Source organism: Archocentrus centrarchus, chromosome 20, assembly GCF_007364275.1.
Source record: "Archocentrus centrarchus isolate MPI-CPG fArcCen1 chromosome 20, fArcCen1, whole genome shotgun sequence".
NCBI lineage: Eukaryota > Metazoa > Chordata > Actinopteri > Cichliformes > Cichlidae > Archocentrus > Archocentrus centrarchus.
Genome location: NC_044365.1, coordinates 31,199,679 through 31,222,444, shown reverse-complemented (window position 1 = coordinate 31,222,444; position 22,766 = coordinate 31,199,679). Strand labels below are relative to the sequence as shown.

General features: G+C 42.8%; 1 protein-coding gene across 1 annotated transcript in view; it reads left to right on the top strand.

The window, feature by feature from the left end:
- bmp6 (bone morphogenetic protein 6) overlaps positions 1–22,766 on the top strand; it is a 46,750-nt gene that overhangs the window by 17,995 nt on the left and 5,989 nt on the right. The window contains exons 2-4 of the mRNA XM_030756242.1: positions 8,728–8,920; positions 15,638–15,786; positions 15,977–16,174. Coding sequence (XP_030612102.1) covers positions 8,728–8,920; positions 15,638–15,786; positions 15,977–16,174 — 540 coding nt within the window. The remainder of the gene's footprint in view (positions 1–8,727; positions 8,921–15,637; positions 15,787–15,976; positions 16,175–22,766) is intronic.

Below are 22,766 nucleotides of genomic sequence, written 5' to 3'. Positions count from 1 at the left end.
GCATGAATGGAGCTGTGACAGAAAACATCACAGGACTGGGGTGAAATGACTGTTTCAGCAGGTTTGAAACTGTGAGGATAAAAAATGTTTAAATTGGCACTACGAACCAAATTTCTCTGCCTGTCATCAACATGGTAAAATCGTACTGAGAGATTTAATAAAGTCTCCCCAAAGACTCAACTGTTTTGGGTCACAGGCGCTCTGTAATCTGTGTTGCAGCATGGGCTATGGCACCTGAAAAACTGCACCTTCGAGATACCGTGCATCAAGAAGACGCAGTGACGAGTGCTGATGAAGAGAGAGAGAGAAGGTGCTGGTTGTTTGGCTCTGTGGTTGTAGGACGTGTAAAAGGAAGCAGGAGGGATGTGACGCAGGCGGCCATCAGCCGGCTGTCCCTCGGAGGGATTCACCAGGCGGCCCTGGGAGTGTGACCACAGATCTGCCTGTCAGACACCACAGGGACCCTTCTGGACAGAACACTGCAGCTCTTCAATGTTTATGCTTTAATTCAGCAAAATGTCGGGACTGTACCTGCTGCTATCGGTCCTTTTTGACCCATATCAGCACATTAGATGCTAATTACTTGTTGTCGCCGGCTGATATTGATCTGGGTGATGACTATCTAGAAGAAAGAAAATAAAAAGGATAAACTAATATCAGCTTTGGCTTATTTTGATCAGCCCAAAATGTAACAGCTGGTGCATCCCTGGTTTAATTCCCACTTCTTTATAGTTTTTAGTTTGCTGTCCTCCCTCTACTCATGCAGTGGTTTCCCTCCTTTATACTTTCTCCTTGTGCTGTTTTCCATCACTCCTCTAAATGTGGTTCAACCCCACAAACTGTCACTTATTTTTATCATTGTTTTATTTTTAGTTTTTTGCTTTGTGATTATCGGTCACTGTCAGATTCAAATTTTCTCATCATTTGTCTGCCTGTTTGGCCGCTCATGCAGCCCGGCTGTCTCCGTGCACAGTCAGAATCTGGCTCAAACTCTCCCTCTTTCTTTCAGCACCTTCTTCTTTATCCTCGTCCTTTGCTTCTTAAAGGCACGTCTGAGTTTATAAAAAACCGGTCTGTCGGGATAAAGAGCCGGGGTCTCTGTAAACACCAACAGCAGCCTGTGTTCAGGTCTGTGCTGTAGGGAGACAAGCTTTTTGCTTTCCAAATTTCTGATTTACCAGCTGTTAATGTGAATTTTTACGCATTTCAGAGCAAAATTGCGTAACGCTCAGAAGCATGTCTTATGAAAGACATCTTATGTAATAAAACATTTCTGATGTAACTTGATTTTAGACCAATCATATTCACAAAGCCATTATTATAACAATTTATTGGATATACTATGCAAGGCTACGTGTGGAAGTAAAAGATACCCAGAATCACAAAGTTGTGGTGCTGTGTGTGTCATTGTGCGTGTGGGTTGCTGTAATGCGTACAGCAGTAGGACAGTAGTGCCAGATGCTGCTCAGGTGGAAATGAGAGAACAGCTCCCATCAAAGTGTCCAAGTGAATCTGCAAATCGTCTGTCTCACTCTCCTCCTGTCACTGACGTTCTCATCCCAGACTCATCTTTGTCCCTTCGGTCTCTGCATATTCTTCGTGCCGACAGCCGACTCCGTCTTTCCTCGTCTGGTCTCGTCATCTTATCCTCGTCTCTCCCTGTCATCGCATTCTCGTATCGCTCTAGATGACATTTTCCATTCAGTGTATCCGGTTTGATACATCGTTCACAAACGCTGCTCCCTTTGAAAGCATCTTAAATCCATTTGCCTCTCCTTTATGGTCTCTTCCTGTTTCTTTTGTTTATTTTCTCTGTTTTTCAGTCTTCTTTCGCTTCCTCTCAAACTTTAATTGCTTCAATCTTTTTCTTATTCCTCTCCTCTCCCCTGGCTCACTCTCTTTTTTTTTCTTTTGCTCTTCTCATAGGAGATGAAGTTCCCTGCAGTGTTTTGGTGAATCATCTGAGAAATTCCCCAGGACTGTGAGGCTTTCTGATTAACCTTGACTTCCTCTGTTTAAGAGTGAAAAACCCTGACTGTTTTCAGTGAACATTAACATAGTCATTTTATGTTTGCCTGTATTTTCTCAAGAAGTGGTGATAAGCAATGGGAAAATGAAACCGCAGTGAAGCCATAAAATTAGGCTGATTAGGCCATGAATATTGTAATCACTCTTTTCCCATCTTTAGAACCACTTTGAATGAATTCCTCTGTGAATCACCCAAATCCAAATCCCTTTTCCTTCCTGTGTGTTCCTGTCTCAAAGCTCAGTCATGGTGGATTAGCACAAAGGTTACGTAGCCTGTGTGAAGACTTCTCTTTGATTTTAGATCTGAAAGCTCAGTGGATTTCAATCGAATTTCAAGCTGAGAAGGTGGAGAAGCAGCTGGAATGCTACTTAGCTGCAAACACTGTGGCTCCCAGGCTGCTTTGCAAAGGGTTGCACTGAGACATGAGGCTGTGGCTGTCTTCATATTTCATGCCTTTAATTGCTTGTCTTCATCTAAACGCTGTTTAAAGTGAGTCCCCTCTCTGAAATTAGGCAATATGATTGATTTGAGGAGGCTCATTATGAGGGTGAGTGAGCTGAGGAGCGCTTGGAGATTTTGTTTGGAAGTGATGAAAATAAATGTGAATACTGTGAATTTCATCAGAGCCTTCTGAAAATGGTGCATATGGGATTTTTTCCCACCTTAGCAAAAACATTTTTTTTCTTGGACAGGAACGATGGAGACGCCTCTTGTATGATCATAGTAAATTTTGTAGCAGTTTCCAGGAAACAAAAAGGAGTTTACAGTTGCTCGTTAATGCCATAGACTGTATGTAAAAGATGGAAGTAGCCTCTGATCTGAAAGGTAAAACCAAAGTGCATTAAGCATCCATTCCTTGTAATGACAAGCAGGCAACTGTGCTAGATGCAAAATGAAGGTGATTATATATAAAACTATGAGAGAACTACCCTGCTGCTAACTCCATTTATTACCTCAGTCACACACCTCTGAAGAGTTTGAGGCAGTGTTAATTTCGTTGACGAAATATTTTTGTCATAGTTTTTGTCGACGAACCTTTTTTTCATGACGATAACGAGACCATAACTAAATAAAAACTACCTAAAGACACTTCCGTCAACGAATGAAAATGAGATGAAAATGCTTGGTGGGGACGAAATCCAATCAGAATTGATTTAATTTTGTGACAGGGCGGGACAAGTTAGGAAAACATCCAATCAAACGCACAGATGCACAAATTTGCTCTAAACCCGGGAAGACCAAACTAGCCTGTGATTGGTCGTTACTTCTATAGAACTAAGTTATGTAAACAATGTCAGCAGGGAGAAAGAGAAGAGCAGATGTATGGAGACATTTGTCCTTTGATGCTGTAACGAACAAAACGATGTGTAAACCATGTGGGGCGACTATCTCGGGTAAAAACACGACAAATCTTAAACGACATCTGCAAACCAGTCACCCAGATCTCCATGCAAAGGTCAGCATTTTAATGTCATGCAGGGTAAAGTGTTTTTCCCAGTTTGTGTTTAGAGAAAATCTCCACACCGCGGTGGATTAGCCTTTATAATCTTAGTCCTGAACACTGCCCTGTACCTTTCAGAGCGTCCTGCTGTAAAACGCTCGGATTATCTCAGTAAGGTGGTGTTAATGATCAGGCGTGTGGGAAGCAGGTGAAACGCTAATGTTAATATTATTAATAATATTCCACAACTTTTAATAAATGTTTAATTTTTTGTAAGTGTGTATAATGACTAATTCAAGGGAACTGAAGAAAAAGCATTTACATTTTACACCCTTTATATTTTAGTCGACTAAATCGACTGTAGAGTTAGTCGACTATATTCTTACCATAATTTCGTCGACTAAAACTAGACTAAAACTAAAACTATTCAGATGACTAAATTATGACTAAAACTAAATTACATTTTCGTCAAAAGACTATGACTAAAACTAAATCAAAATTTGCTGTCAAAATTAACACTGGTTTGAGGTCTCTGTCGTTGGTTTCAAGTCATATCATATAAATCATATAAGTCATCAGAATGATGTTCATTTTTTTTAAGTGGCCGTCCCAGTTATAGAAAAAATAGACAACAAAGCAATGTATGCTTTAGTGAGCAGCTAGCTTGCGATTGGCAGGTTGCTAATATAAAAGCATGTTGTTTCTCAGTCAGATCCACCCCCTTAGCTCATGTCTTTTCAAAATACCACGATGGCAACAGCTGAAATGCCAAATCTTAAGCTGCCAAACGGCATTCAACAAACCAGTGGGTGAAGTTACAGTGCCTATGTCCATCTTTTATATACAGTCTATGGCTAACACACCCAATGCTCCCTAAAGCTGCTCGTTGGAGGACCATGGCTATGCTGGGGAAATGATTTTGTGTCTCTGTGTCAGCAGCCTGGTGGAAAAACTGTTAATGTCAGCCTTCAAGATGTAAGCACAGATCAGAGATGGGGGGAATTTCTCACAGCTGCTCGCAGTTACCAACAGGCCTGTGATGACCTGGGTACAGGGCGGTCTTTGCTGCTGCTGCCTGAATAACTCAAACAGTGCACACTAACATCAGCATGCCAACCTGATCACAGTGAAGAGAATCCTATTAGCTGTGCAGGTAATATGGCTTTGAGCACAGTTAGGCTATGATTGTCTACCAAATGCTTTTAACCTTTCACTAGAGTATTTGTTGTTTTATTTTGCACATTTAACATTCATTTCAGCAAAATACAATAAATGGTTAATACATTAAACTCCTCCTGACCTTCTCACCAACCTACAGTCTATCAGAGCCATTTCAAGTAAAAAACAGTTAAATAGGGAATATTACATTTCAAGCGATTTGTATTCAAGCTCAGGGGTGTTGAAGCGAGTGTTGTAAAGTCATTTAGAGTGCGTGACCTCTGTTTAAGGCGTCCGCACACAGGCACAAACGCTTTTCTGAGCTAGAACTTGAACACAAGAACAGACCTGTTATCGCACTGTAATGTGTGTGTGTGTGTGTGTGTGTGTGTGCGTGTGTGTGTGTGTGTGTGTGTGTGTGTGTGTGTGTGTGTGTGTGTGGGCAGCTTCTGGAGTAAGATGATGAAATGGTCACTGTCACATCTGATAAAAGTTGCAGTAACACTGATGTGAATAACATCTTGTTCTCCATAGGTGGTTTCCTTTGCTCCAGTGGAAAGTGTTTGAAGGACAGAGAGGCAGACCTCTCATAGATGTAAACTGACATATTCAATTTTATTATATATTTTTCTATAACAGCAGGTTACTTGCTTTTTCTCAAAAATGTAGAGAAGCCAGAATGATACGTCTTCCTACCTGACCCCCTTTGCTCACTTTGCTGCTCAAGTTCAACATTCATGTAAGCTGAAAATGTCCAGGGATGAGCAGAGCTTTGACCTTCCAGGGTGTGGGTACAAGGTGGAGCTGGCACTTCTGGGAGAGCCTGATTGGTTCCAGTGTTTTCACATCAACACAGTTTTCTCTTCTGCTATGACTCGAGGAACAAAATGTGTCATTGGTCCATTTTGGGTGGGTCCCCACACCATAAAAATTACCAGAAAGTTTTAACAAGTCTGGCTCAGGTACAAAGCTGCAATCTTCTTACCTAAGATTTGGACTGCAAAAGTATCCCAAATTAATCCTTGAATCTGTTTAATAAAATATAATTGACTGATTCATGTTGTATCATTAAAGGGGACCATATATTCCAATAAGACAGGCGTGCTTTGTCCATTAGTCCCTCCTATTTTATCTTTGAGCCAATTATTTCTCTCAGCGTGCAAAGACCCATCCTGCTGTCACTGTGTAGTTTGGCGTATTAGCTTGCTAGCTGGTGATTACAGAGAAATATTTAGATCCGCATCTTCATCAAACACTATGACCACACCAACTAAATTAGAATTAGGTTTATGAGGAAGTCCTTGGAAAATGTTCTCCTCTATAAGGGATCCCTAGTCCAAAAATTAGGAAAAGCCCTGGTTTAAAAGGAAAAACATGAACAGATGAAGTCCATGTCTTTGGAAAACAGGTTGTTTCTCTTCAATTCTGTTAGAATTGGAGAGAAATAAACTGAAGTTTCATGCAGAGTAGAGGTGCTCGTCAGTGTGTGCTGATTAAGGTCCTGCTTACATGAGAACGGTGTCGTTTTGCCGCTTTCATTTTCGAGTAGTAGCACGTTCATACGGAAACGTTCCAGAAACGATCTCTGTTTACACGGAAATGCAAGATGTTGAAAACGCTGCAGTTCCTATTGCCTGGCCACAAGTTGGCGGTGTGGCTATAGGAGCTGCAACCATAGTGCGCACGTGCCAGTGCTCCTGTTTTCCAAAAGTAGCATTTTCGCCCATTTACACGGAAACGGAGACCGGAGCGTTTCGAAAACGCTCCACTCTGGAGCCCGTTTTCAATAAGTATTGTTTTCACGCCGTTCTCGTGTAAACGGGAGGCCGAAAAGCATCAACACTGCTGTTTTCATCTGAAAACGTTCTCGTGTGAATGGGGCCTAATGTGTTGCTCCTGGGCTGTTCCTCTTAGAGAGATGAAGTCTCTGTGTTACCTTGTTCTTTCATAGTGTAAAAGCATCAGGACTGGAATTAAGTATGAAGACAGCTAATCTCATAATATTTCAAGAGGTCCGCCACATGTCTTGACAACAAACACCATTTCATCATAGATGATAATTAATAAATCAAATTGAACAAATTATATGCTATGCAGTCCTGTACCAGGTGCTGCTAATCAAATGCACTTGATTAACTGATCATCAAGTGTGAGCACCTCTGTAAGAGCAGATGTTTTGACAGTTTGCTGGTCTGGAGCATTCAGGTTTGTGTCCATCCATCCATCCATTTTCTTCTGCTTATCCTTGGGCAGGTCGCAGGGGCAGCAGCCTAAGCACCAAGGCGTTCCCAGGCCAGCCAAGTGATATAAGCTCTCCAGTGTGCCCTGGCTCTGCTCCGGGGCCTCCTCGCTGTAGGACATGTCCGGTTGAACCTTGGATTCAAGAGGAACAATGTGGTTTTCGCCCTGGTCGTGGACCGCTGGACCAGCTCTTTGTCCTCTCAAAGATATTTGAGTGTGTGTGGGAGTTTGCCCAACAGGTCTACTTGTGCTTTGTGGACTTGGAGAAGGCATTCGACCACATCGCTCGGCACATCCTGTGGGGGCTGTTGTTGTTACATTCAGTCCTTGTACGACTACAGCGAGAGCTTGGTCTGCGCTGACGGTAATAAGTCGGACTCATTTCCGATGAGTGTTGGACTCTGCCAGGGCTGCCCTTTGTCACAATTCTGTTCTGGTTTGTTTGTTGTTTTTTTAATAATGATATGGTACCTCTGTCTGAACAGTCAAACTGGAATTCATGTGACTTCCTAATTATTGGCCTGACCTGAGTGTCTTTTCCAACAAGTCTTTCAGGGAGCAACTGGCAAAAGGACCCTTAAACACCCTGAAATTTTGGAGAAAAGCTGTGTATTTGTATCACAGTCCTACCACGCCCACACACATCTGAATACAGACGTTGCTCAGCAAAAATAAAACCAAAAAACATAATTACTCTTTTTTCCCCCTCATCTTCTTTGTCACATGTTTATAAATTTTCTGCCTTCCACTGCACAGAAACTTATAAATGAAAGGATAAACGCTCATTACAGTGCCCTCCGTGTTTACTTTATTCTGACAGAGGGTAGATGTGATGGCTTTGTTTCTTTGGAGGCATTTGCTGCACATGTCAGTCTGGGTCCGTGAGGAGTTCAAACTGGACGGTGATATTGGCCACAAATCAGAAAAGAAGATGGATCTGGTTTGTGTTAACGTGGCCTGTGTTTGTTCCCACTGTAGGTGAAAAACAGGTGGTTGCATACAACAATCTAACTCTGGTACCAAGTTAGTCTGCGCTCAGCTGGTGGGGGTGAAAAGACTGCTGAACCTCACTGCGCTGAGCGGTAACTGCAGATGATGATAGTGTGAGCGTGCCTGTGGGGTGTATGAGCATCTATTTAAAGTGTGATAGAGTAAGAATAGTGCGTTGATGAGTGTAGCATTTACTGTTAGTGTTGGCTTGGTTATTTCTATACACTGCCTTCTAATTGTACACAACATGCGCCTCTTTATTCATATCCCCGTCTTACTCCATGTGTCTGTCAGCTCTCCGGGTCCTTTCCTGTGGGAGAGAAACCTCCAGCTGAGACGGAAACGATTCCCCAGAGAGCACATTATCATTATGGTGCATATTGCACTTAAAACACAGGAGGGAGAGCATTTGTTGGTTTTCATCATTTCACGCTGTCAGAAGTGGTCACGGAGCAACTCTAAGTTTGCTGCTTCTGAAATCATGGGCTTTTGCTGTGAACTGATGATAACAGGGATTTATTTATAGAAAGTGGAAGCCAAGAAACCTATTAGAGTTCATGTATAAATCACATGTTTGGCATACAAGGCCTCTTTGGTCGGCCTCAGTGCACTGTCTGAAAAGGATATCCGCTCATCACTCACTGCAGCGTATTTACACCAAAACCCTGTTTGCGGATCTATAATTTGATCCTATTTGTAGAAAACGCATCATGAACTTGAAAGGCGTAAAATCGGAGCTGGAGGAGCACAAATCTGACCGAGCGATGATACCTTATGATGAACATTAGCATCTCACCTGTGTTGAACTTAAAGCCTTATTGTGTGAGTTCTGATCTCGAGTGCATGTGTGTGTGTTTCTGACCCACAGTGGAGTACGACAGGGAGCTCTCTCCACAGAGGCGTCACCACAAGGAGTTTAAGTTCAACCTCTCGCAGATCCCAGAGGGCGAGGCCATCACCGCGGCCGAGTTTCGCCTCTACAAGGAGTGCGTGAGCCGTGCCTTCCGCAACGAAACCTTCCTGCTCAAAGTCTACCAGGTGGTCAAGGAGCACCCTGACAGGTAGCACATAAACATTTACACGTTTCTCTCCAAAGTCTTTGCCACAGCCTGATTCCCTGTTCAGTTTTCTCTCGATTATCTTATCAAGCTTTGTGTGAAACCAATCCAATCCAGTCCAATCCAATCCAATCCAGTCCAATCCAATCCAGTCCAGTCCAATCCAATCCAGTCCAGTCCAGTCCAGTCCAATCCAATCCAATCCAATCCAATCCAGTTCAATCCAATCCAATCCAATCCAATCCAATCCAATCCAATCCAATCCAATCCAAAAATAAAAATAAGTTTTAAGGCGCACTTTAAAAACATGCACAGTAGAAGCTGGCCTAACATAAGGGGGCAACTTGTTCCATAGTTTAGGGGCTATGGCTGAGAAAGCTCGGTCCCCCCTGCTCTTAAGCCTAGTTTTAGGAACACTGAGAAGTAGCTGGTCAGTGGATCTCAGTGACCTAGAGGGAACGTAAATCAATCCTAAAACGCACAGGGAGCCAGTGAAGGGAGGCCAGCAGAGGGGAGATTTGCTCAGTTTTAGGAGTTCTAGTAAGAAGGTGAGCGGCTGCATTCTGGACCAAATGAAGGCGTGAAAGAGGGGACTAGTTTATACCAACGTACAGGGTGTTACAGAAGTCAAGCTGAGTAGAAATAAAAGCTTGTTTAACTCTTTCAAAACTACTAAAAGATAAGAAGGGCTTGACCTTAGAAAGGAGCCTCAGTTGGTAAAAGCCTGAATTCACCGCAGAGTTTATCTGTTTCTCCATCTTTAGGTCACAGTCTGTTTTCACACCAAGGTTATTTACCACGGGCCTCACATAAGGATCAAGTGGGCCCAGGTCCAGTTTCACAGTACTGCTTGAACTACTGGGTCTAAGAATCATGACCTCAGTCTTGCTTTCATTAAAATGCAAAAAGTTTAAAGCCATCCAGGCTTTAATATCATTAAGACATTCAATTAATATTTTCAGAGAGCTGCCATTGTTTCCTCTCAGAGGCAGATAGATTTGGGAATCGTCAGCATAGAAGTGGAAGGAGATACCATATTTTTTCAAAATTGATCCTAGGGGAAGTAAATATTTAAAAAAAAGGATCGGCCCCAAAACAGAACCCTGTGGAACTCCGCATACGGTGGGGGGGGTAGAGCCTCCAAAGCTGACTGTGAAACTTCTTTCTGACAGGTATGACATTTAAAGGTTATCTGAATGAAATACAGTGACTGGGAAATCTAAATGATATGTACATATGCACTGTCAATACCCAGCTGTGGTTTTATGCATCTTATTAAAGTTTAGGGCTGCATAAAACGATTATTTTAGTAATCGAGTATTCTATCGATTATTCCAGCGATTAATCGAGTAATCGGATAAGAAATACTTTTTTTTATTAACAGTTTATCTGCATATTTTAACTTCCGTACTGCAGTTTCTCGCCATGTGAACAAACAGCGGTGAATGGAGCAGCTACAAAGTTCTCTTTTCTTCACCTTAACACTTGCTGATCAGGTGCTTGATGAAGGACCTCCAGCTGTTTCACAGATTTAATGGTGGTTACTAAAAGAAAAAGCTGCTGTTTTGGACGCTGGAAAAACGTTTCCTTTTGCACTAATTGAGCTCACCGTCACAGCTTCGCCTCTTTGCGCTTGCGCAGTTAAAACCGCTGCCTGCTATGAGTGTTTTGAAAAACTAGTGGCTGCCGGAGCCATGGCGCATGTGTGAGTAATGGTGTAATGCTTTGTATTCACAAGCATTCTCGAAAATACGTTTCTACTGCAGGTCTATATTTAGTCACTAATAAGGGATTACAGTATAAAAAATATTTTGAAGGAGCCCCTCGGTCCTGGGGGGCGGGCCTTCCGGTACCGAACCATCGCTAGTGCTAATGGCCCGCGCTCGCTAGCAAACCAGTTCTGGTAGCTACAGCTGAAGTAAAGATAAAAATAGCAGCTGAAATTCTCAGCGAGCACAACACACACAGACACACAGAGAGCAGTGGAGGCGTGGAAATGCATGTCAACGACAGTTGCCACCCGTCCCGTAAAGTACGGAACACGGCATGTTACGGAGCCGTATTCCACGGAGTCCCGTAACATACGGGGTTCTGTATTTTACGAGACAGGTGGCAACTCTAGTGATGATCCACTCTGTGTTAAATGAAATCCATCGCAGCGACGGAGAGCTTTTTAGAATGTGTGCTTGTGTATACGTGAGTGATTCACACTCCAGTCCAGTAGGTGGCGGTAATGCAGTTCTATGTTGGTTTGCCAGCCCCCAATAAACCCACAAAAAAACGTCAGCACTAATGCTGCTAATGCTAGTGAGGAGCGCCGCTTACACCGAGACAGCTGAGCGCTGCAGGGTTTAAACGAAGCATCGACACAGTAAATTTGTGTCGATAAATTTTTAGAATCGATTTAATCGAGTTAATCGATGAATCGTTGCAGCCCTATTAAAGTTAATGCATGATTCTGGAACTCAAACAGTAGTACTGTGCAAAAGTCTTGAGCCACCCCTCATTCCTTCCAAGGAGCCAGACTTCCTTGTTTTTGTGGTGGTCTTCAGGCTTCTTCAGGCTTTCTTGGGTTCTCAGAGTTTTTCTTTGGACAGTGACTGCTTTATCACTTATTTTTAGTCCAGTCCGTGTAACTGATCATTTTAAGAGGATTTTATTTTTGTTTCTTAAGCTGCTTAACACTGACCCATGAGTCAATCAAGCATAAAAAGGCTCTTAACTCAAGTGATGAACCAGTGTTGTGTCTACACATAACAAGAAACTAAACAAAGAACCCATTTTAAATTGTTCCCATTTTTTTAGTTGAATCTACAAAAACACAGTTTGAAAGGCATAAAACTGCATTTTTGCATCAACAAGGTGAATCTCAAAGTTATTAGCCAAAACTCCGGCGTGGTGTGCAGTGTGTCCTTAACAGAGATGTATAAAGTACTGGAGTAGAGGAGTGGAGTAGAAGTACAAGTACTATATAAAAAAATTGACTTGAGTAAAAGTTGAAGTGTTCTTTCAACACCATACTCAAGTGGAAGTACAGAAGTACTCAATTTTTTTGGTACTTAAGTATTGCAAGTAGAAGTATTTCAAAAATTGCTACTCAAGTACCGAAAGTACAAGTACAAGTAAAAGTACAAGTACTGTGTATATTAAAGAAAGGCAGTCAAAAGTTTGATTATCATTGTTTATATTATTTCAAACATTTGAAAGGCACAATGTATTTGGCTGAAGCTGGAGTACAATGATAAAAGGCCATACAAGTGTTTACAAAAAACAAACACAAATAAAACATCTCAAAAGGCCAGAGGGGCAGTCCACAGAGCAGCTAAGACAAACCTGGACAAGGTGTTCCTGGGACGTTGTCCATCTCGATATCGGACAGTAAGCTGACGCGTTTTGTCCTCAATACTTGCAAGCAACAGCGCAAAAGGCCGAGACGAAGCCTGCGTTTTTTTTATAGGCTTGATCGCTCAAATCGCCCAATGATGAGCCAGCTTCATAAACCGTGACAGCGCCATCTACCGCTCTGGCATTGATACTATGACTTGGGGATGATTAATAACGTTTTCATAATAGTAACGAGTAACGATTCAGCACGTGAAAAATGTATCAGAGTAAAAGTATTAAATTAATCAAAAATATATAGTGGAGTAAAAGTGAAAGTAGGGGAAAAAATATGTACTCCAATAAAGTACAGATACTGCATTTTAGCACTTAAGTACAGTACTTAAGTAGTTCTACTTCATTACTATACATCTCTGGTCCTTAAAAACATCAGAGGAAACTGGACAAGTGGAGGACAAAAGAAGAAGTGGCCTAAAGAGCTATCTACAGAAGATGAACAGTATCTGAGAGTCGTGTCCTTAAGAAAGAGGGAAAAATCCAGCAAAGCCCTGACACAGGACTTGACAGATGCAGCTGGCCCTCCCACTGATTTATCCGCAGAAGCCTCGTGATCTCAGTGGAAGGGTGGCTGTCAAGAAGCCAGGCAGGTTCCAGCAGGCTGGAAAAAGGGGCTGCTCTGTGTTTTTGCAGACAATCAACAATATCAACAACATTTAGAGTGTTACTGGAATCAGCAAAAATGCTGAGTTCACGTCTTCTGGGCCCAAAGGTGCAAAATTATGATTGAACAAGTGTTGGCTCGCACTACATTTTTCTATCTTTCTATCTCTCTGTGTGTGTTGCACATACTATGGGCAGCTGCCATGTTTATAATGTAAAATCAAGCAAAGCCCCATTACAGAAATAGCACAACTTCAAAATCCCTCCCTCCCCCCACCCCACCCAAAAAAGCACAGCTAATACATGCTAAACATTTACTGTATATTAATACTGCAGGGCTAAACAAACACAGTAATGTTTCTGAATGACTTTTGTGTCTTACACAGCCCAGTATATTTATTTATATCAGTGAATAAACAGCTCTTAAAGCTGTTGCTGAATGAAGAACCGTTACAACTGATTAATGTATCATTTTGTGTTTAATAAAAATGTCAGACTGTTCCAGGCCAAAGGTGAAAGAACCTTTATGCAGAGTAGGTGTCAGGAGCTGTTTGTTTCATAAATACCATCGTGTCTCTCTCAGGTAAAACCTTTTATTTCTGGAGATATTTTGAGATGAAACGGCTCATTATGTCACCATTACTTTATTTACACCTTGGCAGGAGAAATAAAGTGCATTCATAGATAGCATCTAGATCCAGTTACTGCCTCAGTTTGAGGTATCGTGACGGAGGAAAAAACACAAGCGTGGCTGTTGAGTTATTACTGTTTTCCCCACCTTTTGCAAAACTGTACTTTTCTAATCAGCGGGAAGCTCGTTAAAATTCTCGTGCCCCTCTCTCCCGTAAAACCCCGACTCCTGCTTTGACTCCGAGCTGTAATGATAGAGCGCTTAATTAGGCTGACACTCTTTGTACTTTGCATTTGATTGGAGTGGTTTCTCTAACAGTGGGAGAGGAATGTGGCCGATTACAATGCTAAAGGAAAAAAAAGTGGCAGCGCCGACACTGTGCTGAGAAAAGGCAAAGGCTGTCCAGTACCCGTTCAGCAGAATTAGTTTCAATGACAGGATGAAGGTCTTATAATCTCTATCTTTTCCTCCAGATGTCCGACTTACATATTATCTTTACAGTCTTACAAATATGCCATTGCACCAGTTTCAAAGACGAAAGCATGTAAAATAACCAGGCCAGCTGTGAGTCACGCTTTCCTACCTCGGATAACAATTTTAACAAGTCACTGACAAGACTTATAAAGGGGATTTATGGTAGAAAAAAAAAACACAACTTTGACTCTTGACCTTATTATTCCGGTTCATTTAAAGCAGTCAGTCAATAACAGACTTTACAGTAGACCGTCACCGTGCAGGTGTCTCTCTTACAGACTCCCTGCTGTGCTTTGTCACGTATGCGACAGTGAGGCAGAGACGTAAGCTCGCCGGGACAAATGTGTGAACTTTAGCGTTAGGGTGGAGCATGCGTGTAGGAAACCAGGGTGTAGGTGCTCATACGGAAGCTGTCAGAAACACTCTCATTAATGAGCAATAAAGAGGGGCTGCTGAAGCATGACTGCAGGGGCATTCTCTGAACACCTGGATGATTGGAGGCTTTGATGTCTCAGGTGGAGGAGTGTCTGACAGGACTGCTGCAGTGTTATTACTACTGTAATGGGACAGTGGGAGGACAGGGCCTCTTATCATTCACACTCTTGTCTTTTCCTTACATCTCCTCCTGCTCTCTTTTATTAAATGTCCACTATTTTTACCCCCCCGGCACATTTTGAAGCCTGATTTAATCCATGCTTTTTGGTTTTTTTTTAAATTTTTGTAAATGATATTAACATACATGTAGCCTGATATCATACTTTTAATTCCTTCCTCTTCTTAGTCCCTCAGAGATGCAGACTTTACGGTCACATCTACCCCAGAGCAGAATACAGTATCCCAGCATTTTTTGTTAAGTGCTGCGATCCATCTTCCTGTCACTTTGTTATGATACTCTTACCTTGATGCAAACCAAGAGCTTCTGTGTTTTTTCTTTGGTTTCTTAAAGAGGTAGATCGGCCCTTTCTGCTGTTGTGAGTGATGCTCTTCTGTATTTTTGTACAGCACGCAGTGAACCAAAAGTATGTAAACTGTAATATCTGTGAAGCCTCACTCATTTACGACAGAAATGTTGCTGCACAGCAACAAGTTTCACAAGTGTCAAAATATTAATCATAAATCCAAAAAAAGGTGAACCTAAAGCTGCATGAAGTCAAAGGATCTGCAGGGTACCACCTTAGGTCCATCATAGCACTTTTGGCAAGACAAGGAGGACCTGCACAATCATGATGTTGGTTCTAATTGTAATGGCCAGTGTAATACTGCTACAGTTACTTTATGATAGCAACTCATATTTAGCTGGCTTAATACATTAAACATCCCTTGTTGCCACTTCAGATTGGCACTTAAAGCATGGTACACTCTCTCTGTTTAGTCTTTGTAATCATTGTTCTCTGTGAGCTCACACAGGAGACTTTTTACCTTTTTAATACCATTTTTGTTTTTACCTTCCCAAAAATGTTTGTTTTGCTTATATGCAAAGACATTTACCTCAAAGAAATACTCAATTCTTCAGATTATCCATCATCCTTGTATAGATGGAACTATTAGCATAAGTATTTCCAGTGTTTTATTTAAGAAGTTTCTTGTTGTATCTCTTTGCTGTGATCTCGCAGAGAGGCAGATCTGTTCCTGCTGGAGTCTCGCAGGTTGTGGGCGGCTGAAGAGGGCTGGCTGGAGTTCGACATCACTGCCACGAGCAACCTGTGGGTGATGAGTCCTGTGCACAACCTGGGTCTGCAGGTCAGCGTGGAGACCAGCAGTGGTAAGGAATGCAATTACACTTTTTTGTTCTTGCTTTTTAATTTGTTTTTACAAAGAATGCACATAATATAAATCCATAGCTGGAGTAAATTAAACACATCATTTTCTCCCAGTGAAACGATGGTTGGTTGTGCAACATCTAGCACAATCATAGCTGGAAGTTTTTTATCTCCTTTTGTACTTTTAAACAGGACAGAGCGTCAGCTCTAAGGACGCGGGGCTCGTAGGACGAGACGGTGCACTGGAGAAGCAGCCTTTCATGGTGGCGTTCTTTAAAGTCAGTGAAGTGCACATCCGCACCGCCCGGTCTGCTGGTGGAAAACGCCGCCAGCAGAACCGCAATCGATCCACGCAGCCGCAAGAGGGATCCAGAGGGCCGGGCCCAACAGGTCGGTCAATAAAGAACGCTGAACCTGAACTGACCTCATTACACGGTGCACTCTTGAATGTAATCAGACACAAAAGTAACATCAGCATAAATTCACTGAAGTCCAGCCCACTGAGAACAGTGGATGGGCAGCATGTGTTTGAAATCTGGTTTTGCTATCCCTCTTTGAAATGCTTGATAAATTAGACCCGACGTCTGCCGGATCTCTCTAATCAGCCCCCGTCAGATGAGAATTGTAGCCCAGGAATAATATCCTCTTTTTCTTAGTTTCTCTGTATGGATTAAAGGCAGTGCAGCTTATCCTAAAACTTGCCCATTGAGCAGGGAATGCAGTCTTATGTGATGTGTGGTATTTCTGGATGGGATTTCTGTCACACCTCTCCACGCAGGTTGAGTCACACAGGTGGTGGGAGGATTTGGCTACAGATTCAAGCTAACGAGACTTAATAAAGAGTTAAATGCACGGTGTCAGGGAGAGAGTGCACGAGAAAGGACCTTAAGCTTAAACTTTAAAGAAAAAGGATGATAAGAAAGGATTTTACACTGACACCTATAAACGATGCAGATTTACAACCTGGAAAGATGCTACAAAATTGTGAGCTACTGAATATTCAGTGATTTGGGATACAGATGGTGAATCCGTCTTGACAGGTGACCTCATCCTTCGAACCTCCTCATTAGCCCCGCTCGCTTCTCTTCCTACTCAGCAGATGATGTAACGTGCAGGTATAAGCCTGATGTTATGAGCTTCACAAGCTTTTCAAATTAAATCAGCCCTAATCTTTCACCTGCTGTGTAATTCTGCACAGACTTTTATAGTGCGTAAAGCTGAGCTGCTCTTGTGAGGCCTCATTGTGTGACTGCTGCAGCATATAAAGGTAGCCCTCAGTGAGCCTGCTGTTGATTTTGGGGCTGATCATCCCCAAATTTGGCATCATGCTATTGCTAAATATCAGAAACACAAAACTGCAGAGAGACCTACATGCGGTCCTAAAATCTACGCAGCTGCTTGCTGCACTCGTGTTGGACTTGCTTTAATTAAATGACGTGCCGTGATGAACTTGAGTCTGCTTCTAGGGGCTGCGAGCATCTATGCACACAGTGCTGCTAACTAAAGCTAACGATCAGGAGGTTTGAGAATGTGCCACAGTAGCCAAAGTCTTGGCCAGAACTGACTCAGTTTTGGTCCTCTTGGCTGATCACAGCTTAGTGCCCTGACATAGAGCTGCAAATCCCCCCATCTTGACTGGCTGCTTGGGTAGCGATTTACCTCTGCTTTGCTTTTTGCTCCTTGTTTAATGGTTCTAACATCTGTGCGGTACACAGAAGTATTTCCAGGACAGGTTTGTTCTCATCGCTACTCCCTGCAAACCCTTTGCTGAGATTTGTTGGCTCAATCTTCTGTTTGTTCAGAGCATCTGCAGCGACTTTCTCAGTAGGTTACACGGCGGTGCTGTTAACACTAGAGGTTGTATGCTAAATTCCTGCGGGGCTTTTCCTCAGTAATTGCATTAGATGAAAGCTTTGGCTGACACGACACAGAACTCATCATTTGTTATGCTACAGGACAGTTAGAGCTCACCACATGTTCAGTTTTGGCTCCAGACCTGTATTCTCCACCGCCCAGCTGTCACCTTTGGCTCGAGATGTCCTGGGACTGTAAGGCAAGATGTCGTAAAGATAAAGCGATTCTGCGGTACGCAGTGAGGCAGATTTCAGCCCTGCTCTCTTCCAGTATAAAGCTTTTTGTGTCCCCTTCTGTATCAGGAGGATGAAAAACTTTCCGTGAAGCAAATCTGCTGGAAAAAAAAAAAAAAAACTTGCTCTAACGACAATCTGTTAAGTATGCGTCCTGGAGGATTGGACTTTACATAACCCGAAACATCAAGACCTCTCCGCCTCGCCACTCGGGACGACTGGGAGTGTAAATATTTAGATCCTACACAGGAAGCAGGGAGGCCCCCCTCGCGACAGCCGTGTGTCTGTGGCCAGCAGAGGACTGCTGGGATTGGACGGGATGGGAGGATCCGTGAGGAATTCAGGAGGGCATATGGTTTCAATACCGCATCACTCACTTCAGAGACAGGGAGGAGGCCGCGATGGATGGGGAGAGCATCCGTCTTGTGGAGCGCTCATGGGGAGAAACAAAATGTGGATGTTGTCCCCCGGTTTCTATCTGGCCGATAATTCACCCTCACGGATATTTCCCCCCCGAAAAAACAGGAGATCTAAGACTGAGCGGCAGCAACGTGTTTGTTTTTAATTGCGAATGTGTGCACTAGCTTCCACACAGAGGCTTTTTAAACTTTTTTTCAGCTCGACTTAACTTAGCCTGCGTGTTTTCTAAAAATAGACTCCCACCTCAGTCCAAAGTGGAGCCCCTGACCTGTGAGGTCAACCTGATTTTACTTTTTGAGGCCGTTTAGTCCTCAAAGTAATCCCCAACATCTTCAGACCGATTATTTTTTTGTCCATTTTCATTTTGACTTCATAAATCTGGCCTTACCGTACCTCGATTTGGCACAAATGGCTCTTGTGCCTTGCTCGGTCTGTTAAGGCTGTAAAACAGCTTTTAAACCAGGACACTTTATTTTCCCAACTCTAATCCCTGTGAGGTTTTGGACCTTGTTATTTTCTCATTTGCACCATTTTAGCGAGCTGGATTTAAATCGACATCTGATATTAAATATCTTCCAGATGACAAAAGAGGCCCGATTCGGCCAAAAAAATTTCTGCAGCAATAGTTTCGAGATTATGGTGTAATTCTGAGTGTAACAAATCATCTTTGTTTTCCACATTTTGCTCCTAAAAGCGTGCACGCACACACACACACACACACGTACACGCACACACCCAATGTCTCGTTTTCCTGTTTAGTGGGTAAACCTTTTTTAATTTTGCCTCAGATTCTGAGGCATGTGGGGAAGGCCGTGAATATTTTCAACAACAACCGTGATATTTCCACCCACTCTGGGTGTGCCTGATGTGTGCACAGTGGAAAATGCTGCTGTGTATGTTGCCAAAAGAACAATACAACACCTTTAAAGGTAATTTGGGGTTTTGTGGGTGAGGAAGGCTGAAGAGGTAATGGGAGTCGGGTTGGGCTTTGGCTGTGGGGGAAGTTAACAACCATCCGGGGAAGGAATATCACGTCCCGGCAAAGCACTGGCGGCCTGTAATTAGGTCTAGCTAGTCATTAGCTGCACAGCTAAAAGACTGACCAAGCTAACAGTATTGCTTAAAGAATTATAATAACACACCACTCAGCCAGCTGTGTTTTTTTCATCTGTCGCTCCTCTCCTCCCTCCTCCTCCGCCTCGTTCTCCTCGGTCCTTCCCCACCCGACCTCCTTTTGTTTACCACTGGAGTAATTAGACATGGCGGAGCTCCCTCGCAGGGTTTAATAACCTCTGTGATGAAAGACAGGAAGAAAGATAAACTTCAGTAGTGGCTGCTGGAGGGAGGTGGGGGGGCCGTCACGTCTTCACGACTTCTGGGACACGCTCCTTTCTCCTTCAGGTGGAAGGGTTTTATTTTGAACACTGGGACAAGTTTTCCACCACTGCCGCCACCTCTATGGGAATTGATGTAATTGCTACTGTAAAGCCTGCAATTTTTTTCTCGCTTTGGAATTAAGAAATAGCTGGAGCAAACTACAGGCTTTAGGTGGAGCTTTGGCCTGTCGGGTTTCTATGACTCTTTGTATCTCACTGAAACTCTGAAACTGCAGCTGTAACGTCTGAACTGGCACAACAACCTGTGATAAATATAACATCCCAGCCTTTCCCTCTTCACATGGGAGCTGCTGAGTTTGAGGTTTAATGAGTGTGAAGGGTTAATATGAACTCATACAGTATGTTAAAAGTCTCAGTGTTTAAGAGCCACAGTGCTTATGTTCAGTAAGGAGCAGTGTTTCCCCTGCTATTGAATTGACAGGGTGGGAACCGGCAGCAGGAGCCCCACCTCAACAAATTCAATGTGAATTGGTTTCAGTGCAGAGTTTTACTGTCACGCGGTCAAATGGATGTTTGTCTACTCACAGAGAAACGTTTGCAGGTTAAACACTGTGAGGTAAGCTGCTGTGAAACGCCAGCGGAGCTCTGTGCCACAGTGTACGTTCACATTACCATCTCAGTAAAGGAAATCCTGCTTTTTTCCTGTGTGATATTCAAATATTTGGTTCTGAATGCAGTTCTAGAAGAAGGTGGAAGTAGAGTTCATGGATTGGGTCTTGAAATCCTCTGCAGACATGGCAGAAGGACATGCCCCCCGCGACCCTGAACAGGATAAGCAGAAGTGAATGGATGGATGGATAATCACCAGATTAGGGATTCCTAAAAGGACAATTACACCTTCCCCTTCACTAAAAATCCATCACCTAGAAATAAGAAAATAATTTTTGGTTTATTAATGTAAGATTTATCCTTAGACCAGGGAATTATTTCACAACTGTTGTTATTGTGTCACCAGAATTCAAAATAACGACGTAAAGAACACCTGAAAAGCAGATTAATCTCCCACAGTGGCAAGCAAAAAAACTTTCTGATGCACTTTCATCTGACATCTCTTCCAACATGATTTTGTGCAGCAGTAATTAGCCAGATGGTTATTGAGTAGCGGTCATCATCTTCTTCCTCTCTTTATGTTTGGTGACATCAAGGTGCAACACAGCCGTCTCCTATGTCGGACAGTTGCTGGAGCTGGTGCCGCAACATTGCTATTGTACAGTTTAGCTATCCGGTTGTTGACGTAGAATTCCATTTCCGGGTCCAAACTGTCACGTGATCAATGTCTCGCAATGCTGTGTCCCTGGTTGTTGTTTTAACCCATCCGACTCGATTTTACCGATGAAAAAGACAAGCGGAAATGGCTGCAGTTGATAAGGTATGTTACAATCATCTTTAACAGTGAACAGTCACTGGTTATGCCATTGCTGTTTATTTAGGAGCATTTGGACCCGGAAATGACGTCAGACTCCAGACAACTCAGATTTTTAGCTCAGCACAGAGAAACTTTGCACTTTCAGTAGAAGAAAACAGCGTTGCATCATTTTGTAACAGCCAAGAGAAGGAACAGTAACCGGAACACCTCTTATTAAAAGTTGCAGTCACAGCATCAGCTTTTCTTGCAGAGATTGAGAACGCCTTCATGTTTGCCTGTTCTGCTGCTTAGCCTAGCACCACCTTTGTGTAAACAGACTTCACATTATATGTTATTTTTATAACCTTTGGACAGACCAGGCTAGCTGTTTCTCCCTGTTTCCAGCGTTCACGCTAAGCTAAGTTAGCTCCGTAGTGTATGGATAGCTTCTAAATTATTATATTTTCAGTATTTTAGCTAACCCGACCATTTTATTATATAACGCAAAGTATCTACAGTACTCGCACACGCTCTAAAGCTTTTAATTAAAATAGCGAGTGTAACATGTTGGGTCCATTTTTGTCTCTTCTTACCTCTGCTCTCTGTCAAGGAAAGGAAAAAGAAATGAATGGAGGCCTCATGGGAGCCGGAGCTCAGGGGTGTAGCTGTGTGGCATTAAATTTTTACAGGCAGGAAGGGGAGATGTGGTTTATGGGCACCACAAATCTGGGCCTTTACACCCAATGAAAGCCCGCAGTAAATATCAGCTTTATTCCTCCTAAAGAGCCCCACAGACTGTACATGTTGATGGCTTTGAAGGCCGAGAGGCGAGGGGGAAAATGAGTTGTGGGTGTATGTGTGAGAAAGAGAGGAAAAAGATACCCTGCACTGCACAGCAAAGCCACACTTATTTGCTTAGGATTTAATGAACCTTTGACCTGCCTGTTTGGCTGCATAGGACGTTTATTTAGTTAACTAGTGCTACATTTAATTATTCTAGCAAGCGACAAAATTATGACGCTCAGTCTATTTAATCGGAGGCATATCTTGAAAGTCATATTTAAAATGCAGTCACCTTAGTGAACAAAATTCAATAGTCATGTTTAAACATCTCAAGATTGGTTGATTGTGTGAAGGCTGTGTGGAGGTGGCACTGCAGCTTCACTCACCCTCCACCCTGGGCTGTAATTTGACCCAAAGCTGAGTCTGTAAGAACAAGGGTGTGTGTACTTAGAAGCAGTGTGTATTTCTCTATTTGAAGCATTGCATACATGTATATTAGTGAGTCTCTATATGTTAACCCAGTGAGACCTCTGTCACCCTGGAGCACTGAAGAGCAGCCGTGCAGTTTGAAGGTGTGTCGGTTTCTCTTTCTATAAACGTCACCTCAAGTTTGTGTCGGGGCAGCCAAGTTTCATAGCCAATCAGATTTGTTCTTTCTGTGCGACTCTTCCCTTGTCCTTGGGTGTTTCCTGTATATAATAAACACTGTGACCATTTCTCAGGGACAAGTATCCAAAAGAATCAAGTGGATTTTTGGTTTTGGACGCTTACAGAAAAAAAAAATTATTGGTTTTGTCCGTGTACAATTCAGAATTGGTCAGTTTGAGGGCTCTCTACTCTTGAGGACAGGGAGGCAGGACGAACACGTGACCCTGCACGCACAGATGCACCAGGAGCCACCACTGACCGCACTGACATATAAACATATAAACTCTGTATTTCCACATTAG